Raw genomic sequence first — 21,332 nt, 5'->3', positions numbered from 1 at the left:
TACAGAGTAAAAGCTTTATACTTTAGGTGTATACATATGCTTAATAATTTGCACAAATTCCTTCTTCACTATACAAATTAAAATAGAAATATTTGAAATAGCACTATCACATCAATCATCTATTTCTTCAATTTCCATCAGATTCTTCTGTTTCAATATCTCTAGTGTGTTCTTCAAAGTAGCAATTTTCTGACTGTATCTTCTATTTTGTTGTTTTAGTTTTCTTATCTCGTATTCATATTTTTTCTTTGTAGATTTTAATTGTTCTCTTAAGTGTTGTTTGATTGGACATTGAAAAAGTTTCTGTGACGATATAAATGTAGATTTTTCTTCAGTACGAGGTGTAGCTACCGAAAGGAAAATAATATTTCTTGTAAACAGTATCATATTATATTATCACCACTATTTTCTGAAGGTCAATATAACATAAGTGAATTGTATACTTACAATTAGATTTTTCAGTGGTTTCCTCTCCCATTCTATCTTCTAAAATACTTAAACTTGTTTGTACTGCTGCATCTTTTTTTAACAACATTTCATACAACTGAAACAGAAGGGTGCATACACTCATATTTGTTGATCATTAAATTCTATATCGTTATCTACATATTAGTAATACATTTACAAATGGTAATAACTACAGGATAGAATTAAATATAGTCTTACAGAAGTAGAATATATTGCCGTAGAACTCGTTTCTATAGTCTCTGTTTCTGTTTCCACTGGAGATAAAGTTCTCTGTACTTTTGATATTAGTTGATCATCTAATTTTTCATTTTGTAAACAATGTTTTACATTCTGTTTTGTAATATCACTGGTCAATATTGTGTACAACTACAAACGTATTCATATAAAAACCATATTAAAGAATTAACTAGACATATAAGATAAGATACACATACTTGACTTCTCGATTCTTGACTCTCAGAATGCCTCTTATCTTCTGTAGTGTCTTTTGCATCTTTAGATGGTAAATTTGCCTTTAGAAATATAGAATAAACTGATGTATATATCCAGTAGTTATAAATTATAATTCTATTACTATCGTAAATGGAACAAATATATGATACAAAGAAAGAAACACATACTTACATATGGAACAGCATCTGCTCTGACCCTTACGCAAGACACCGATGTTCTGTCAATGTCTTTATTTCTAAAGTGCTGTGAGCATAGAACAGCTTGTTTATGCAATTTAGATTCATTTAACTCCATAGCAGCTATCCACATTGCACGCCTTTTTGGATCTCCTGGGAACCTGCAAAATGGAATATTTAATAGTATAATTGCAACTAATACTATTGTTTTTTGTTATTTTAGTTTCTTAACACTTTTAGATAAATAACTCAACTTTATTAACGAGTTAAAACGTCTAAGCTATGCCCTTAGTTATGGCCTCCATAAAGAAACAAATTGTTAAAGAAATTTGTCTCATTGCTGATCACTGAATTGAACAAATTACTTACGCATGAAAAGTAATTTTCGTTGTTTCTTCGAGTCGTAACTGATTAATACTTTTAGTTGTCGACCTGTTCTTACAACCTTTAGCAGCGCAAACGGGCATTTTAAAATTGGTAATTATACAGTTCAATAATTACCATGCTGTATAATAAAAATTGTTGTCTATGGTATTAACAACTTTTTTTACTTGGACCTTTATTTGTAATTATTTGTTGCACTGAATGAGTGAACTCTAAGTTCAGTGATTCGTAAACATTTGTAACCACACAATTACAGTACTGTTGACTACATAGTCAAAGTGCACTACACATTACCACACGCTATTAATGTCAACACGGTGTTGTTAACTTTGCCGCAATTTTCGCACATGCGTGTCGAAATGTCGAAAATAATATCAGCAATGTGCCCTGATAGAGTAGAAATGGTATTATATGGGCCCCTATTTAGAAAGTTAGAAAATTATTTAAACATTATTGGGGGATAAATAAATGAAATAAAAGAGAGAAAGATATCGAAATAGCTATTAAAACAGAATGCCAGTTTTATGTAACTTTTATTGGATATTTTGTCTTAATAAAAAATATTGTCGCTGGTTCTTAGTTTCAAAGGTATAATCAGGGCCGGTTTTAGCAATATTGGCGCCCTGGGCAAGATTATCGCGGCGCCCCTTCAGGGGTATATACAGGGTGTCCCAAAAATGTTGTAACACCTTGAAAGGGGTGCTTCAGGAGGTGATTTGAAACAACTTTTTCCTTAGCGAAAATGTTGTTCGAGTCTTCGTTAAGGAGATATTAAAAGAAAATACTGACCAATCAGCGGGCCCTCTATTGGCATACTCGCGCTCTAATTAGTCGGGGAGCGTGGCCGTCTAGCTCGTAGCCTACGCTATCTCGAGCGCTCCAACAGTATCCGCGCGCTCTGATTGGTCGAGCTTTTCTATTAATATCTCCTTAACGAAACCTCGGACAACATTTTTGCTAAGGAAAAAGTTGTTTCAAATCACCTCCCGAACCACCCCTTTCAAGGTTTTACAACATTTTTGGGACACCCTGTATATGTATATCGGTATATTCGTATACTAGGGACACCGGACAGCGGCGTCCTCAAAAATCTGGTGCCCCGGGCGGTTGCCCCTTCCCTAACGCCGGCCCTGGATATAATTCTTAGAAATATTATTTCCATACATTATTATCATTACCTAACACCTACAAACCTTATTGTTAGATTTACGTGTATAGCGGTGTACATATTGACATATAAATCAGAAATAATGCATAAGAAAGAATACAGCAGAATAATAAATCTGTGCCATTATTTCGAAAAAAAGTAGGAATGCTGTGTTTATTTTGGTTATGAACTATATTGTAGTAAGTCTATCTAGAATTTTTTTACTAAGAAAAAATACTCGAAAACCTTGGGGGTGCGCTAGACTTTGATACCTATAATCAGTCTGGCGAGGCTGGTTCAGCGCGTTCGCCGGAACCCGCCCCCGCGTTTTGAGAGGCCCCCCGATCTACGAAAATTTTGATTAACTTTTTACGGAATGATTCAGTTTAAAGGAGTGACAAAAATCATCAAAGTAATATTATTCAATATTCATCTTATAAACAATATATAATGTGTAGCATTCGTAAATAAATAATTCCTCGTTGAAAAATTTAAGTGTAAGAACCCGGCATAATTGTTCTCTTAAGTGTTGCTTGATTGGACATTGGCCCCACAAAAGGTCGTGCCGGCCCTGCCTATAATATTTCATTGCGCACGTGTTGTCCTCGGCTGTTCGACTGCACATGCGTAACAAATACCGCCAAATTTCCGGCGCCAATTTGACAACACAGATTCCATGTTTAAAATTCAAAAATTCAACAAGTCCGTAATGTTCGCTTGTCAGATATTTGTATTATAAGTAAATTTATATTACAAGTAAATTAAACAGATAAATTTTACTTGAATCAAAATGCGGAGCAGCTCTGCAAGATACATGTCATCCACGAATCCCGTAAGGACAACTGTGGTTGAGAGAAAAGAAATAAATTTGATGCGAAGTGAAAAAGGCTTTAACACACACAACTTTCGTCAGTAAGTGTATGATCAACTTACATATTTTCCCTGGTACACACATTGGACATTTTGTACATGAAATGTCTCATTTGATGTACGAATTTATTTTATGAATTTATTTATTACTAGACTCCAGATGTTTATGCAAATGTATATTGTTTTCCATATTATATGTGATTCATAAATTTTAGTTAAAAGGTATATGCACATATGTTATATATTTCTTTTATATCTATTTCCCTGTATTTTCATATATAAGTTGTATATTTGCATATGTCTTTAGCATATTTTATGTGCATAAACATCCAAAGTCTATTTATTACTAATTAAATCAACCAAAAAGAGAAACGTAATATAGCATTAGGTTAATCAGAAAGTTCCATCCATTTAGTAGCCAAAACTAGAACACTCATTAACTGTAATGTCTAAAGTGAGATTAATTTATTAAATTCAAAATTATAATTTAATTTAATTTTATATACTTCTATAAAAAATATAGTGCACTCTATTGATATCTTTTATGCAACATTTACACAATATTACTGTTTACGATGTGACAAAAGCAACATATTTTTCAATATCATACTACTATCTGCATCTAAATTACCGATACACATTTTAAACAATTGAGAAATGTTAAATAGATTATCGATATTACTGTACAGTGTAAGAATGAAACAGTAACGCCATATCAAAGGTTCTATATCAGTAGATGAATGAAGTAACAATAAAAGTAAATTTCTAACTTTACTCCAGTCTCTATGAGTAACATGTGACTTCATTTCGGAGAGAATTGTTTGCTTTGAAAAACTTGAAATATGATGTCTTTCACTTCTTTTATAGCAATGTATAATTTTACATTGTTCTGAAGTTCGTCTTAATTTTTCGTCTTCTTCCATTTCTATCTTTCTCTTTACTCCATTTTTTCTGTTTAGCTGAAGTATTTCAATGGCTTTATTCTGAAGAAAAGATAAATTTGTAACACCTGCAAGTTATAATATACATTTATAATAATAGAATGCTGTTGTTACGTACCACATTTTTTCTTCTGACTTTCTGCATTTCCACTTTTTGGGAATTTTATAATATATGATATGTATTATTCTTATTTCATAATATTTTTAATGTGATTTTGTCCAATTTTTCCTACGCATATATTAAATTTTTACCAAATGATTGTATAAACTAATAATAATTTTGTACATTTATTGTAAAAATATATTTGATATAATTTTGTTTCGATAATAAAACAGAGTATTTAAAAAATACTTTTATCATAAAATTGTTTTGCAAAATGTTCTTATTAGTACAATACATTTAGCCTTATTACCAATAATATGTAGAAGAGCACGAATTTTAATTTGTTCGTTTCCTAGGTGGATAAAATCAGAAATACACAATCGCTCAGTAGTATTTAATATACAATATGAAAGTCATTTAAGAGCTGCAAAATGGTATATATTAGGTGAACCGAAAAGTGATGTCGTTTCTATGAATCTCAATACTTCTTTATCATTCATCAACTGATTGATTTTTACCCATCTGGCATTGAATATTTGCACACTAAATGCCAAAAGGTTGTTGATAATGAGGATAATTACATAATCGATTAAAAATAGAAATTTACTAAGAATGTATTTGTCTGAATTTAATGTAAAAGAAATGACATTACTTTTCGGTACACCTAATATAACATACAATTCAAATACTTTTATTTACTTTAAACGTTGGTTAAAAAAACAGGAAGAAAGAAAAATCGAAAAATGTAACACAGACTTGAACAAAACGATGTCGTGATTGTAAACAAACGAATTTTGGTTGCTGATGACTGTTTACATTCACTTATCTTTGTAACCGTTGTAACAGACAATAACAAAATATAATCTATTTTCGTAATCAATAATCGGTTTGATAAATAACAAATTGTAATAAATATCTACCATGTATTTTTGTTATTATGATTCATTTAACAAAACAATAACCTCCATATAAATAACCGATGAAACCATGTGTCTTGTAGCATGATTTCTCACTCTAAGGTAGTCACGTGGTTTGTTAAGTCAAGTTCAAGGTGGCGAGCCAGTAACTTTTATCGTGGTGAAAATGCGAGCCAACTCACAATTCTTGATTCTGTAACTTTCACCATAGTGAAAATCCGAGCCATCTCAAGGGAGTTTGTTTGACAAGAAATTTCTTGTCGAATGGTGCAATTAGAGAGTGCATTGAAAAATTGAGAAATAGAGCGGGAAGGAAAGAATAGACAACAATCTTGCGACGCGTTTAGATTGTTTAATTTAATTTAAATTTCCCTCCATCTGGAACCAGTACGATTCCAATTACAGTTCCTGGATAAAACATTTGTCTTCAAATTTCAAATCTAGTGATTTTGTATTTTCACTTCGACGTTACTGGATCGCGTCAAAATGAAAAAACGAAATCACTAGATTAGAAATTTGGTGAAAAATGTTTTGTCAGGAACTGTACCTGGAATCGTACTGGCCTACTGGCTCTCTGGTACTGATTGTGAGTAAGACACCTTGTATAAATATGCAGGGTGTCCGAAAAGTGTTATAACACCTTGAAAGGGGTGGTTCGGGAGGTGATTTGAAACAACTTTTTCCTTACCGAAAATGTTGTCCGAGGCTTTGTTGAAGAGGTATTAAAGGAAAACACTGACCAATCAGAGCGCGAGTATGCCGGTGGAGCGGCCGCGGTAGCGTATGAGCGTAGCCGCCTAGCACGTAGCCTACGCTCCATCGGCATACTCGCGTTCTGATTTGTCGTGGTTTTCTGTTAATATCTCCTTAACGAAGCCTCGAACAACATTTTCGCTAAGGAAAAAGTTGTTTCAAATCACCTCCCAAACCACCTCTTTCAAGGTGTTACAACATTTTTGGGACACCCTGTATATGTCATATGAGTATGATAATGTAATGTCACAGGCTGTGCTCACTTGCGCCGCGAGTGGTAGAATTTGATAACAGTTTTCTAGTAACTTTCTTAGGGAGTTGGATCTCTTTATACAGTCTTCATATAGAAATGTCTATATACTCAAAGCTTTTAATTAACCTTAAACTTGAAGGTTAAGGTCTTCTAAATTCTAAATCACCGAAACAAAACGTTAAAAAAAAACACATATATATTAGTTATATAGAAAAGAATTAGATATAATTTGAAAATGTTTCTGAGAACTCGTTTTGGTAATTTACTAATTAAAAGGCAAGTGCAAACAAATTCAGAAATAATAGCAAATTGCAAGGAAATCAGGAATCGTAATCCAAGAAATTTAGAACGTTTAAGGATTGCAAGAAAACCCATTGGTTATTCTCTGGAGAAGCCTGGATTTTCGTATTGGCACAAGTAAAACGATTATATGTGTATATACAACATTTACGATAACCTTAAAAATCTTTTGTTTGCATACATTGGTATACTGATGATTTTGTATAAGTTTAATGTTAATGATTGAAATTTGTGTAGATTCATTCTGAACATCTCTCAGCGCTATATTTCCGCAGAAGTACATCATTTTGAAAATGGCCCAGTTATTACAGTATCAAGCCAAGAAAATGGTATAAAATCCCAATTGTACAGGTGTGTAATAGTCTTTTTTTTTTTTCTAAATTATTTATTTATAATGGTCGCATGAACAGTAAGGACATTAGCGACCACGGTATAACACATAGTTACAAATTAATTACAAATTTATCGCACATATACAATAATTAAACTTTGTTATATAAGTCTATACTTTTTAAAAATGAAAGAGTCGTAGTGATATTTCTAAGACTGTTAAGGCAGTCACTGAGATCTGTCGGAAGTTTGAAACCTAGTCGTTTAGATTGGAACATTGGGCAAACCAAACGTCCAGTACTTCCTTTCTACTTTTATTTCTCGCTGTATAGAGAAATTTTAGTTCGTTAGTGTTCCCCTCTTCTTGACAAATCATTTCCGCACGCGTAATAGTCTTATAAAACTTAAATTAACAAGAATTCTAATAATAATCCAAAAAAATGTTTTATTTCTTTAATTATCATTTATAATGAAATAACTAACACCTTAAAAGGTATTACTTGCATTATCATTAGATTTGTTTCTGTCCAATTTTTATAAGAATTTCTAATTTATTTATTGCTCTACATATTAAATGATACCATTAGATAATACTTAAGTAATTTCAGATAATATGAAAATTATTATTCTTTCATAAATTATTCTATTAATTTACAAGGAATATCACCAAATTGTAACATGCTGCTTTTGACGAAGTTTGGTACACAGATAGAACATTAAAAAATATTAGTTATAATAAGTTAAATAAATTAATATATTTGCTACCATGTGTTACATACATCTGACATATTATTTAATATTTTGCCCTATTTAATACATTTTACTTTTATATAGTTAATGGTTTTGCAGTTAGCATTTGTAGTTTGTTGTACAGGATTCTAGCATTAGAATCAGAATGGAATTACAATATCGTGTTAGTTATAATTTGTACTAGTTTTACACATAAATATTAAAAAACAAAATTATATCTGCAGTAGGTACCTACATATATAAAAATGATATAGAATAAATTTTAATTAATTGTAAAGTAATGTAAAAACACAATGAAAATAGTCATTGAAAACATTCACTGTATTAAATAAAATTATTAGTATAGCATACTTTGAGGCAATTGTACGTTGGTAGCAAATGTTTCAGTATATAGAAATATCAAAGAGTAATGAAAATTATCTTTTAGTACAAACGATGCATCAGCATACATAAATGTAGGCCGCATATTTGCACAGCGCTGCTTAGAATGTGGAATAACTGAGTTATATGTTAATGAAGATGACATATCTGGAGAGAAGATAAATCTTTTGCTCAAAGAAGTAGAAAAAGGTGGAATTAGCTTACAAGAACCACCCAGATACGTTCATCGATATACTGCGCATTGGCTCCGTGATGAGAAACCTTGGGAAACAGTCGAGTAGTTTCCAGTTCTGTATATAATTTAAAAATGTGTAGAATATAGAAGACTAAAAGTGAGTTATAAAATTTGTTTATACATGTTACTTTTAATTATACCCAAAAGACTTTATACATTACAATTCGTGTTTCATGTGAATTTTTTGAACCCTGCTGTAATATAAAATCTAGGATTAAAACAGTTTCAGTCTTTATTTATTTACAATAATAATCCATTTTTATTGCACTTGTATAAACGGATAGGAATTTTTCCATACCATCGCATATCTGTTTATCGTCGATTAATCTAAGTTTATGAATACAATTAGGCATAGCGCATGACTTACTGAAAGGTTTCAATGAAATAAATAATTAGTTGCAACCAAAAAATTCGTTAAGATTTCTGTTTAAATTTTAACTATTTAATTGCTATTAAAGGTTTTAAAAAATGGGAAGGAATAGTTATAAAGAAATAATTTCCAATTTAGCACAATTTGTTTTATTATTTAAACTTTTTAAACTTGAAGTATATAAGTTTATACACAATACACTACACAAGGATAGCAATAAATAATCATATCAATATTAAATAAACATCTAACCTATGGTAAATTCAGTAGTTACAATGTATCAAACCATCAAATATAAATGTGTAGAATCGATCATTGCTACACCTTATAATAGACTTATTTTATACTAATAAAAAGTAATTCTTGATAAAGATAATACTGCACTTGTAATTGCATTACGATTCTGAGTAATAGTACATATTTACTTAGTGTTAAAATGTCATAAGTTTTGTTTGATTTCTTTAAATGTGTGAAATCACAGATTGTCAGTCATTTGTCAATATTGGTTTGATTGAGATACAAATAAATATATTAATAATTACAACTAATTGAGCATAATGTAAATTTTTGTGTACATATTCTTTATAGGCCGCTTAACGCATTGATTAATACATTTACAAATGAATTAATAAACTCATGTCTTGTACATATGCAATTATTGTGAGAAATGATATGAACACACGTTTTTGTTGATAAATTATGCTCTTCGCATTAACGCATGAAAGTATGCACTAGAATTCGAAGAAACAGACGTGCAAAGCACTTAATCTTTGCTTAACATTTTTATTAATATGAGAATCAGTGTTGATGAATAAAAACAATTTTGACTCTTTGTATGTTCAACATTACATTTGATTATATTGAGTAATGATAATATACATAAAGTACTTTCTTTCAATAAGCATTGTTTATGAAGGGTATATGATTCTTTGAATATTAGTTTAGGTGAGGATACTAAAAATGTCTTCCCGTAAAGGTACCTTGGAGATGTCATACACCTTACTAGGTAACAATTATATAGTCTAGTCCATTTAAAACAGAGCATTTGATAAAATTAGTTTTGAAAATACAAAAAAACGTCATTGATATAATTTGCATAATTTTAATGGGTAAATATGATGGAAAAAGAATTTTATATTCTCTGTTTTAATCTTGTAACCGGCGCCAACGAGAATCATCTGTAAAGTGTCTCTCTTCGATTTTTATAAAACTTTATAAGTCTATAGAACGATACAAAGTAAAGGATTTACATTTTTTTTCTTTTGGTATCGATAACTCAAGTATACAATGGCGAAAATTGTTAGATATATAAGAAAGTGTTTCGAACAAATTCTGTATGTAAATTAATAGACTTGCAGTTTACAGTGAAATAAAAATAAAAATAGTTCATCATCTTTTTAATGAATTAAAAATATATGTAGATAATAAATGTACTGTTTTGACATGTCAATTAATTTATTACTGCTGTTATTTTACGTTAAAAGTTATCCAAATTTACAACTGTATTATTGAAATCTTTTATTTAAATTTATCTGTATATTTAATTTGCATGATAAAATTTGATAATCAATCAAATGGGTAAGAAGATATGAGACATGTAGATACTTGCTATAATATTAAAATACAGGTACTTTACTGTAATACTAAGAGGTGTGTGTATACAGAATATTTCATTATTAATAAATTTAACTTCAAAAGTGACTTTAGTGTTACAAAATAATTACGAAAGTTTATATAAATATAAAAACTACAGTAGAACTCCATTTATCCGAACTCGGATCTCGCAACGTATCATTTATGGGAATTAGTAAACTTCAGTTACATGAACTATCCAGTTATCAGAACTTGGTTGTTCCTCAACCGATTAAAATAAATGGAGTTCTACTGTATTTAACTTCATGTTCAAGTTATAGGAATTTTTGTATTCTCATAATTTTCGGTACAAACTGAGCTAATATAACTAATTCCACGAAGTTATCTACAATCAACATCACATTAAGTATTACTAATAAATAAATAATTAATATTATAAATATTACTAAATATTTAAGCTCAATTTTAAAGTCATTTAAAAAAAAGACTTTTGTGTAGACAAAATACAGGAACGCCTGTAACTTGGAAACAACGTCAGATGAAATATTGACTCTTTAAATCATGTTTATATGAACTTTAAAATTTATTTTGATATTTTGAATTTATTCTTGAAGGCATGCTTATTTATTAATAATGAATTGTCCTGTATACAGGGTGTGGCCAGATGAGTGGTACAACCGAGCAAAAGGGGATACTACATGTAAAAATAAGTCGAAAAAAAGGAATAACATTTTTTCGTTTAACGCTTAGTTTTTGAGAAAATCGAGTTTGAAAATTTTATCTAGTACGTATGTACTGAACTAATAAGGCAATGATATGTACGCGCCAACAAGGACAGCACTTTGAACAGTTTATTTTATAATGTTATGTAATTAACGTTAGAAATGGCAATAAAATTAATATATGTATTATCCATACATTAACATTTCTTATTTATAATACATATTTAAACCTAGAGTGCACGCGTATTGGATAGAATTTTCAAACTCGATTTTCTCGAAAACAAACCGTCAAACGAAAGAATGTTATTTCTTTTTTTGACTTATTTTTACATGTAGTATCACCCTCTGCTCGATTGTACCACCCGTCCGGCCACAATCTGTATAATACAAAATATCTTTTTCGCTTCATCAGATTTTCCAAAAATACAAACGAAGTTGAATTACAAAGAGCAAATCAAGTTTTCACAAGTACTGATATGACTGAGATTTTATTTGCAAGTGTGAATGTCTATACTCTTAACACAAGTTTTACATTCTACAAAACAACACCAATGAAATTTACACTCGCATCTTTCTCTGATAGTTGATTTCTGAGTGTTGTACCCTCTACCACAACAAAGGAGATTACATCCATCCATACCGGATGATGTTCTGTTGCAAATTCTGCCGTGTGTACCTAATAAAAGTTATTTTTTATTTGATTAGTCGAGTATGTTTTATGTTATACAATTAACATACAAATACTTTTATACAACTTTAATTAATTTAAATAATAATGTACTTTATCGTTTATAAGAGTAACTTATTTTTTTTTAAATATTAGAAATACATTGAAAAACACATGCACATGAAAGTTAACAGAGAGTACTTCATTAATTATTACTATTCAAGTTTGTTCGTTTTTATGTAATTGTACATTTTAATTTTTATGTAAAAAGTTTCTTTAATTATTTCTCAATTTTTAAAAATGTGCTACTTTTATTAAATGTTTGTATATTAATATTTCTCTTTATAAGAATATCAATTTAATTTTGAATGAAATTTGTTACCTAGCGATCCGAATGTCTCATTAGGGAGACAATAGTTTGGAGAATCATCCAAATAAACCAAATCATTTGCTGTGGGTAATGAAAATCTTGGATCCCGCATGGACAGACGTCCACGTCTATTTACCCTGACCTCTGTTGCTCCATCATATTTATCTAAGAGAAAATCACCTGCAAATATTATTATATAATTAGTTGCTCACATTTACTAGATTAGAATTTAATTCAGGATTAATATAGTCTACAGATTGTATATAATATGATTAACTCGAATAATTTCTAAATGATGCATTGTATAGAAAAGTATTTTATTCAAAAGTTATATGGTTCCTAGGTAGATATATGTTGTTATACTAATTACTTCCTTCTGCATATCAAGTTTGAATGAGGAAACGCTGGAAATGTAATATGTCTAGTACTAAAAAGAAGCAGTACACTAAACTTTACTTATAATATTATTCTATTTTTTTACAATACAAAAAAGAGATAGACAGAAATCTTATATTGAGTTTTTAGAGTTCACATTATTTAAAAAAAAATTGAATTAATATATATTATGCTTTATAATGTTTGATAGTGTGTTATCTTTCTGAATGTTCTGCGATATACAGGGTGTCCTGCTAATTGAGCGCTGTGATTGATCAGTGTTTTTCGTTAATAATTCAAAAATGAAGACCCCACTGACATTTTTGCAAAGGAAATTGTTGTTCAGAATCGTGTGAGCTACCCTCCATTTCCGGTTCTTACAGGAGTTCTGGGACACTCTGTATAGTAAGTTTATTAAGGAAAAGAAAGAAACATACCAATTTCTCGAAATGATGCCAGCTGTTGCCAGCAAGTAATCAAACTACAGCTTCCGGAAACACCGTGACACTTGCATGTCACCTTTGACCTTTTAATAACAGCCTGTAAAAAAATTAATATTAATAATTTTTATGCATTTAATACTTCGTTTGTGTACTTTCTCCTCCATTATAAAAACGAAATTTTTAATTTTTAGTATAACATTTGTGATGGTTACTTCGGCAGGAATGCCGAGCTCAATCGGTACGCAAGGAAGTGATTTTCGGGGAAAAAATAAATGTGCGCTATGTCTATTAAATGGTTTATGAGTAACCAGCTCTCGCTGGAGACAAGCAAAATAAATGTACGAGTAATAATACTACTAAATGGCTATAAGTGCGGATACGTTTCGGCACGTATTACGGTATTACGGATATGTATTATGGGTACATATTACGCGTACGTATTACGTACGTACCTTAAATTCTAAGTAAATGTATACAGCAGAGTGCTCCAAGAGATTATCCAAAGGTCGGTACCTATGCCTGAGGACCATACCCGACCTCACCAGAAGGTGATGGGTTTGTAAAACGACAAACGGGCGCCTAATAACTGATTATTAGTACCAGTTACCACTGGTAGGGGTTCTTATTCTAACGAACCCACACAGACCGACCGGGAAAGAGAATGGAAAGACAAGCCCTCTCCATTTTTACATTTCATCGAGGCAAGTACTTGGAAACCTCGTAAAACTCTAGCCTCCAGCAATTTTAAGGAGTTTTGCTCTAGGGTCCTTTTATTCTGGGGAGGTCTAGCATCATCGACCACCCCAGGGGACGGACCCCTAGTATATACAGCAGTGAGGACTGCAACGCTCGCTCCAATGCGCATGATCAGGAAAAATCCCACGAATGTCCATCACTGCTTCGAGGCTCATTTCGACCGCCTGGTCCCCCGAGCCCAGAGCGTGGCGACCCTATTAGTTTGTCTAATGCCCAACCTCGGGGGTCCGGAGAAGAGGATGCGCCGCGTTTACGTGGCAGTGGTGTGGTCAATGGCCTTATACGGATCACCCGTGTGGTCCAGCGACCTGATGGTCCGTCGGCGCAGCCGTATATGATCCTGCGCCGCGTGCAGCGGCACATGGCCATCAGGGTCGCAAGGGGATACCGGACCATATCTCACGAGGGGGCGGCCGTCCTGGCGGGGGTGGTACTCTTTTATTTCCAGCCGGAGGCGGACGCCGATGTATATCGACGTCTGTAAATTCTCCGCCAGAATGGCGCCGACCCGCCGGGTGAGGCGGTCGAAGAGTGGAGGCGTCGACCCCGACGGCTCGCCCGTGAGAAGTGGCGCCGACCGGCACCGGGCCGTTGGGGCGGTCCTGCCAAGCCTGGATGCTTGTCTAGACCGCCGGCATGGCCGGCTGTTGTACCGAGTCATGCAGGTGCTCACCGGACATGGCTGTTTAGGTGAGTATTGTTACTTGCTGGATAGTTGGCGCGTGAAAGGTTAACACCCCTATCCGCACGCATCTTCGGTATTGGCCAAGGCAAACGCTGCTGTGTTTACTCCGCTGTGATTACTCGGTCCAGGAGGCGTTGGAAGGTGGCCGGTGCGGAATGGAGGCCGAAGGGACTTCGAATTGGTATAGTCCACGCCTAGGTACGGTAGCCCCTCCTTGGCTCTTCTTGATACCGATTGTTGGGCTGCGAGGGGCGTGAAGGGACGGGAGCAGGGAGGGGCAGAGCGTGAGTCGGAATCCTCCCTCCGCTACCTCCTCGATCGCACGCAAAGACCTCATTCCTCGGCCGAGGGTCACTCCTTTGCGGGGCTCCTCGAGCGAGGAATGGGGTGTACGAGAGACGTCGGGTGGAGCGAGCTGGAGACGCGAAGCCCAACGGACAGCCCAGGGAAGGGGCAGTGCAAGTGGGCAACCTGCTTGCACCCGATAGAGTTAAGTATTTGCTGGGGAGGACCCCCCCCCCCCCCGGTGGGGGGCTCACAGGGTCAAGAGCGGAGGTGGCTGGTAGTGATTCGTAAGAGTACTCAGCCACCTCCAATTACTCTAGGGCAGATTGTCGTCTGGTTTTTAGTGGGTAACGCGATCCCTTCGGGCTTCCTTCCCAGGAGAGGCAGGGCATGCGTAAAGCATTTTCAGACCCTCCTTTTCCCTCCACTGGGGCGAAGAGGTGGACACGGCGCGGCATACACTCGAGAAGTGTCCGGCATGAGTCGCGCCGTGCTCTTAGAGCTGTAGTGGAAGGCGGCAGCCTCCTTCTGCAAGATAACCTCCTCGCAGAAGGAGGCCACCGAGCGAGCCCGGGAGCAGCCCCCCATTGCGTAGGGGGGCAGGGAATGGTAAGACGCGGGGGACACCCCCGCGCCAACCTGAGTCCCCTGTGTGGGGCGGAGACAGGATTGACGCGGTGAGGTTCTCCAAGTCGGAAGAGACCCGTCCTGGATGGGGAGGGAATGAGGAGGGTGACGCGGGAACCACTCCTGTGTCGATTTTTGCCCCGGTGGGCAACGGCGAATGTGAGGTGCCGGAGTGTGAGTTTACCCCGGCCCCTGGAGGGGAACTGATTCCTCTCGGGTTGGTCAAACCTCGTGTGGTCGGCTCGTCCCCCTAGGACCACCGGGTCCTTCGAGGTCGCGTGAGGAATGGGGTGTGAAGAGTTCGGGACGTGCCCCTTCGTCGATCCTCCCTTACTGGTGTCTGTGTTTTTTTTCCCTGGCCGGGCGGGTACTCTTCATTGCTGGTTAGTTGGCGTGCAGCTCTCCAAACTAGAGGGGTACTGAGGGAGCAGAGGATCGCTCGGTCCTCTAGAGAGAAGGACGCTCGATCCGCCTAAACCTCCCCAGGTTCCCCCTTTTTCCACGCTGCATAGGCGTAAGGTCCACTACTTTCGCGTCGTTCGTGCGACCGTCCGGTGTCCGTAAGTTAATGTTACGCCAATGATTTCTATTGCTCTCTCGCTCTATCTTGTTCACGGTCTTTGTCGCGCGGCAGCGTTTGCCTTGGTCAATACTGAAAGGCGTATTTTGACCTGGCCAATACCGAAGATGCGTGCGGATAGGGATGTCGACTTTCCACGCGCCAACTAACCAGCTAGTAACAATACCTTTCGGCCTCCTGTACCGAGCCAGACACAAAGATTCCGGGGACCGTGGGTGGACCGAGCGGGGGCTCGGGAAGCCCATTACGACGGCAATCGTCCGTCCGTGTTCAATCCCCTAGCGCTCTTAAAACAGGTTTCTCGGTACGAGACTAGACTGACTACCGTGACCGCGTCGGGAGGTACTATAGGTGCGACCGAACGGTTTCGCTTGCGAGCACTACCGCCGCGCAGTCACCACCTGTCGGTCGGCGCGCGTACCCGAGTCCGTACTTGCTTGTAATGAACGTTTTCTTACACATTTTTCTTTCTTTTCTCCATTGCTGTTTTTGCGATTATAAAAAAGAAATTAGGAAAATAATGACTGAATTCTCTTCCTCAATTTTCATAGGAACTGCAACATATTGCAATTTCAACAATATCTTTGAAAGGAAATGTAGAAGTGATCGATTTGACGCAGAATGATTTCATATAAAGCAAACTTTACCCTGCGACCAGCTTCGTTATTATGAAGATTCATTAGGCTTCTGCCTTGTTCTCTGCTACCTCTTCTAAAGCTGCGTTCGCGTTCCCTTACGTCGACAAATGCCTGGGTAAATCTAAAACAATTAAAAGAGTAAATGTATCATATATTTTGTTTCTACGAGAATTCTTTGAAATTAAGTTTTATAAAATTTTTAGAAAATGTGAACGATGCTATTGTGTCGCTTTAAACATATGGATGATCTTACTGCCTTTGGATGTTAATGCTTAGTTTATAGAGATCTTTGCAGAAGAATATTATATCATTGTTTGGAACCAGAAGCATTTGACTTCCAGGCCGCGGACATCTAGGCAAATTTCTAAACAGTCTCAGTTTGTGGCTGATACGTTCTTTAGCTTCTTTATTTCACTGCCAAAATGCGGAGCAGTCACTTTACATGAGTTGTCATTAGGGTCTGAACGTCAGCACTGTTGACCACAACATTTTAGCTGCGCATAGTTAGAAAGCACCGCAATTTACATTGCGTTACACAGTGTCGCCTTTGCACTTTGCACTTTAAGTTTTTTTTATGGGTAAATACTACAGCAGTAATGATCCATGGAGGTAAGATTTCTATTGTTTAAACAAGAGAAGAAGTACGGTTTAAAACAACAAAACTGTTTAATGTAATCAATAATGGAGTTACAAAGGAAATTGTAAATACTTACTTGTAACCATACTCAAGATTGTCTCCACAGCCTCCCCAAATCCAATGCCGATCCAAATCTCTAGGTCTACTACTTCTCGAACAGCCACATGAGGATAACTGACCATCTCTGCAGGATCGACTGATCGAATACACTACTCCTGCAGCTGTGATTGCATGAACGAATGCTGTTTCCCTGCTAGCTATGAAAAAAAGAAGAATCATTCATTTGACAATCCTAAGCTTAATTCTATGAGAAAATAGTGTTAAATTTTACATGAATTTTTCAAGGCAACCTATCACTAAAGGATAAACAAATAATGAAAATGTCATATTGAGGTTTAAATGTAGTGCTATTAAGTCATTAGAACAAACCATTTTTTTAGCAGACTTTAATGACAAAAAGTGAATTCTTTTTAATAATTAAAAACGTTCATATAATTATGGGAATATGGAATGTTATCTCAGTAATAGATAAGGAAGTATTGCTTGTCATGGCAATATCTTAACACTTTATCTACTGGGCAATTTAGAAACAGTCCTTGATTTAAAAAGAATTGTCTACAGTAGCATATGCCAATCTAGACTGACAATAATTCCTCCATACTGTTACTGGGTACATTGAAAGCCAAGTCTGTTTCTGTTTGCGAATCGGCTCTTGAATGTCGCGCCGTGAGGCTGCCGGCGTCGCATCGATCAGTTATCGATCGACAGCGGGCGCTTTTGTCCAGCGGATGAGATTTCGGCCGTTTTCGGAACGCGCACCGGCCGCGTGCTCGCGCCACGTGCGCTGAGCATTGTGAATCTAGTATTCAAAGCAAACGCATCGCGCATAGCCTTTTTGGACAGTTTACAGTAAAGTGAAATTCCACGCATCAGTGCATCAGCTCAGCATCCAGGCGGCTGAATTTACATATTAACGGCGCCAGGCGGTGTATCCAGTTCAAAGGAAACGCTCTCTGCATCGTCCAGCCAGCTCACTCATCAATTGCATGTCTCATTTTAACAGGTAGCTCATACGTCATTTCCATAACACCTTGACTCTCTCTCTGATTGTACCGAATTGACGAGAAATAAAAGTTTTATCTGATAACTAAGAACGAGAGCATTCATTTCTACAGTCCGCGCGAACCTAACACCCGTTCGCGAACAGTTTCCAAACACTAAACATTGTAAGAAGACAACCATCAACACAGTAAATAAATTCAAAAAGCTAACTACTGGAATTAAAAAGCCTATCAATAGACTCCCGGTAAATAAAGTGTTAATTACTCGCATTGACTAAAATAGTTCTGGTCGTGCACGTACGACCGCACTCGTAAAGGGGTTTAAATAAAATGTGTATTGTCTGTTGCTCAGGAGTTGGCGAGGCAGCTCAATTGGCGTGTCGTTACTACCGCATACCATATAATCAGCATGAGCAAAGGTTAATACTTTGGTCACAGTATAAGTACAACCAGTAGCGTTACTTGGCAAAAGTAGAGTCTGCAAATGTGCATACCAAGAACATAGCGACGACGTTGTTTCCTATATTGTACACTAGATGGTACTAATAGTAACCGACACCACACGCAGCGTCACACGTCGATTCAATTTATTACGCAGCGTCATAGTAACATCACAGTATAAGTACTTTTATTTTTCACTTAGTTTCATATGATTACTCGCATTACTTTTATGTTATACTTATAAATTTGTAATATTTTAAACTTTGAATTTGTGTTACTTAGTAGTTTGAATATTATTTTTACAATTTATAAAATATATATATATTTTTTTTTATACAAAAATATGAATAGAATGTTTTTTTACTAAAACACTATATTTTTTAAATTCCGGCACTTATGTTCAGTGTTTTATACCAGGGTTTGAATAATAATCAATTACAATTTTTTAATTAAATAATTGATTTAAACAAGTTTAATTCAATCAACTTAATTAATAAATATTTTGAATAAATGTAATTAAAAATTATTTAATTAAAATTGAATTAAGCAGAGTTAATCGAAAGTCGTTTAATTGACGATTGATATGAGCGAATTTAATCGAAGATATTTAATTGACGATTACTTTAAGCAGAATGAATTGAAAGCCATTTAATTCACGATTGATTTAAGGAGAATTAATTCAAAGCCATTTAATTGATGATTGCTTTAAGCACAATTAATTCAAAGGTATTTAATTGACGATTACTTTAAGCAGAATTAATTCAAGCTATTTAATTGACGATTTGTTTATATCTTCAATGTTAAAAGATATTTATATAAAATTCAATTAATTATATAAGTAGCACATACAAATAAACATATATATACATCAATTTGTAGCGACAAACGCAATATACTAAATACTATTAACCTCATCAAAGTGAGTTGCTTGTATATATAATAATGTATTTGTTAAGGTAATTCTATGAATAAATAATTTATAACGTAAATAAGAACAAATATATATTTACATATGTATTCTTATACAATGATGACAAAATAAAACAACATAGGTATAAGTTAAAGTAATATACTAAAAACATAAAGTAGGGGGTTCAGCTAATTTGACATTACCAGCATAACCCTTTCCGTACGAGCGCTGGATGTATCTGGCATCCATCTATTAACCGTATATGTGTTACTTATATAATTAATTAAATTTTATATAAATGTCTTTTAACATTGAAGATTTAAACAAATCGTCAATTAAATAGCTTGAATTAATTCTGCTTAAAATAATCGTGAATTAAATGCCTTTGAATTAATTCTGCTTAAAGTACTCGTGAATTAAATGCCTTTGAATTAATTCTACTTAAAGCAATCGTCAATTAAATGGCTTTGAATTAATTCTGCTTAAAGTAATCGTCAATTGAATGCCTTTGAATTAATTCTACTTAAAGCAATCGTCAATTAAATGGCTTTGAATTAATTCTGCTTAAAGCAATCCTCAATTGAATGGCTTTGAATTAATTCTGCTTAATTCAATTTTAATTAAATAATTTTTAATTGCGTTGTTTGTAATTAATTGTCAATTAAAGACGGAAATTAATTTTAAAAGTAATTAATTACTCGCAACTCTGTTTTATACATACTGTTTGCAATTGCCTTTCTTTTTCTCTCAGTTTAAATATGCGCATGGTGCATACCAGGAACATGGCAGACCTCGGATATCAACATCAAAGGTGCCGACACGGAGTGACGCTACTGGTTGTACCTATACTGTGCTTTGGTGGTTTATCCGCCCAGGATGGTGAAGTGATGCAAATCAAAGAATTTTTAGAGGTAGCTTACCTAATCTTAGCATAGGTCCGAATACGGACTCGTCATGGACAGTGGAACAGTTCCATCTTCGGTCGCGAAATTGATGCTGGCACTCGAGGATTCCAAACTTGGCGCCTCTTGCTACGCTTGGCATATGATCCACGGAAAGCTGGCACAGTTTTCCTTGGCCCTGCGAGAGACCCTTTAGCCCGTGGCAAATGGTAGATGCTGCTACATCGTAGGTCTCAATCATTTGCGTAGTCTCCAGTTGCGGAAAGTGTTGGAATCCGACGTTTCTGGTAACATATTGTAAACGGGTGCATTCAGTGGACTGATCATGATCACTGATCCAATCGCTAGAAACCACTAGCACTTTCTATACAAGAAGATTTCAGTATTGACATTTTACGATTAGATAACGACAGTCAAAACCTGATAAATAACTTTGTTGAAAACATATTGTTGGAGAAATAATTTCAGATGTTGGTGTTGCTTCTATTAGCATAGGTGGCAACACTGAAACAGAAGAATATGTGTGAATGTGAAAGTATCCAGTTCAGATCTTGTATGAATCAAAGAGTATTAGCCATATCTAGAGACGCGGTAGCGTCTCCGACGCCAATTACATGAAAAATTATACCCCACCGTGTATACTGGCGCTGGCGCTACCACGTACCTTTTACTCGTAAAACTGCGATTCCAACCTAACCCGAAACTTCTGTCATTAATATCTCGTCACGCCTGCTGTATTTTCTAAATCTAAAGGCATTTTTCTAATGTAAATCGCATATAAGCTTTCTAATAAAACCAAAATCAATAAA

The 21,332-nt window shown here is 35.1% G+C and overlaps 3 protein-coding genes and 2 long non-coding RNA genes across 8 annotated transcripts in view; 2 read left to right on the top strand and 3 right to left on the bottom strand.

Annotated features, from left to right (window-relative positions):
• Nucleotides 1-4,048, bottom strand: LOC128894427 (uncharacterized). Of its 2 annotated transcripts, XM_054156154.1 has the most exons (7): nt 3,562-4,048; nt 1,467-3,470; nt 1,093-1,258; nt 903-980; nt 667-834; nt 448-544; nt 1-347 (listed from the first exon to the last, which is right to left on the bottom strand). In XM_054156154.1, exons 2-7 carry the CDS (start codon nt 1,562-1,564, stop codon nt 112-114), a joined length of 843 nt encoding a protein of 280 aa, XP_054012129.1. In that variant the 5' UTR covers nt 1,565-3,470; nt 3,562-4,048; the 3' UTR covers nt 1-111. The 2 variants fall into 2 exon arrangements, with proteins under 2 accessions (XP_054012129.1, XP_054012128.1); XM_054156153.1 differs by having other exon boundaries at nt 1,467-4,048.
• A 509-nt stretch (nt 4,049-4,557) lies between these two features.
• LOC128894437 (uncharacterized) lies at nt 4,558-5,456 on the bottom strand. The gene is made up of 2 exons (XR_008461548.1): nt 4,853-5,456; nt 4,558-4,668 (listed from the first exon to the last, which is right to left on the bottom strand). It is a non-coding gene; the product is annotated as an uncharacterized LOC128894437 (long non-coding RNA).
• A 1,105-nt stretch (nt 5,457-6,561) lies between these two features.
• Nucleotides 6,562-8,694, top strand: LOC128894433 (39S ribosomal protein L18, mitochondrial). The gene is made up of 3 exons (XM_054156160.1): nt 6,562-6,882; nt 7,003-7,116; nt 8,273-8,694. The coding sequence occupies exons 1-3, from the start codon at nt 6,701-6,703 to the stop codon at nt 8,505-8,507; spliced, it is 531 nt and encodes a 176-aa protein (XP_054012135.1). The 5' UTR covers nt 6,562-6,700; the 3' UTR covers nt 8,508-8,694.
• Nucleotides 8,695-8,840: 146 nt separating this feature from the next.
• LOC128894425 (protein Wnt-5b-like) overlaps nt 8,841-21,332 on the bottom strand; it is a 93,975-nt gene continuing 81,483 nt past the window's right edge. For both annotated transcript variants that reach the window (XM_054156150.1, XM_054156151.1), the window contains 6 exons: nt 20,542-20,807; nt 17,286-17,466; nt 16,582-16,693; nt 12,996-13,098; nt 12,196-12,363; nt 8,841-11,822 (listed from right to left, as the gene is read on the bottom strand). In XM_054156150.1, the coding sequence (XP_054012125.1) occupies nt 11,635-11,822; nt 12,196-12,363; nt 12,996-13,098; nt 16,582-16,693; nt 17,286-17,466; nt 20,542-20,807 (1,018 nt within the window). In that variant the 3' untranslated portion in view covers nt 8,841-11,634. The remainder of the gene's footprint in view (nt 11,823-12,195; nt 12,364-12,995; nt 13,099-16,581; nt 16,694-17,285; nt 17,467-20,541; nt 20,808-21,332) is intronic.
• LOC128894439 (uncharacterized) lies at nt 17,652-20,511 on the top strand. 2 transcript variants are annotated; one of them, XR_008461549.1, is made up of 3 exons: nt 17,652-18,272; nt 18,623-18,892; nt 20,373-20,511. It is a non-coding gene; the product is annotated as an uncharacterized LOC128894439 (long non-coding RNA). The 2 variants fall into 2 exon arrangements; XR_008461550.1 differs by having other exon boundaries at nt 18,623-18,886; nt 20,373-20,478.

Source organism: Hylaeus anthracinus, unplaced genomic scaffold, assembly GCF_026225885.1.
Source record: "Hylaeus anthracinus isolate JK02 unplaced genomic scaffold, UHH_iyHylAnth1.0_haploid 3, whole genome shotgun sequence".
Classification (NCBI taxonomy): domain Eukaryota; kingdom Metazoa; phylum Arthropoda; class Insecta; order Hymenoptera; family Colletidae; genus Hylaeus; species Hylaeus anthracinus.
This window is presented reverse-complemented; position numbering and strand designations above follow the sequence as displayed.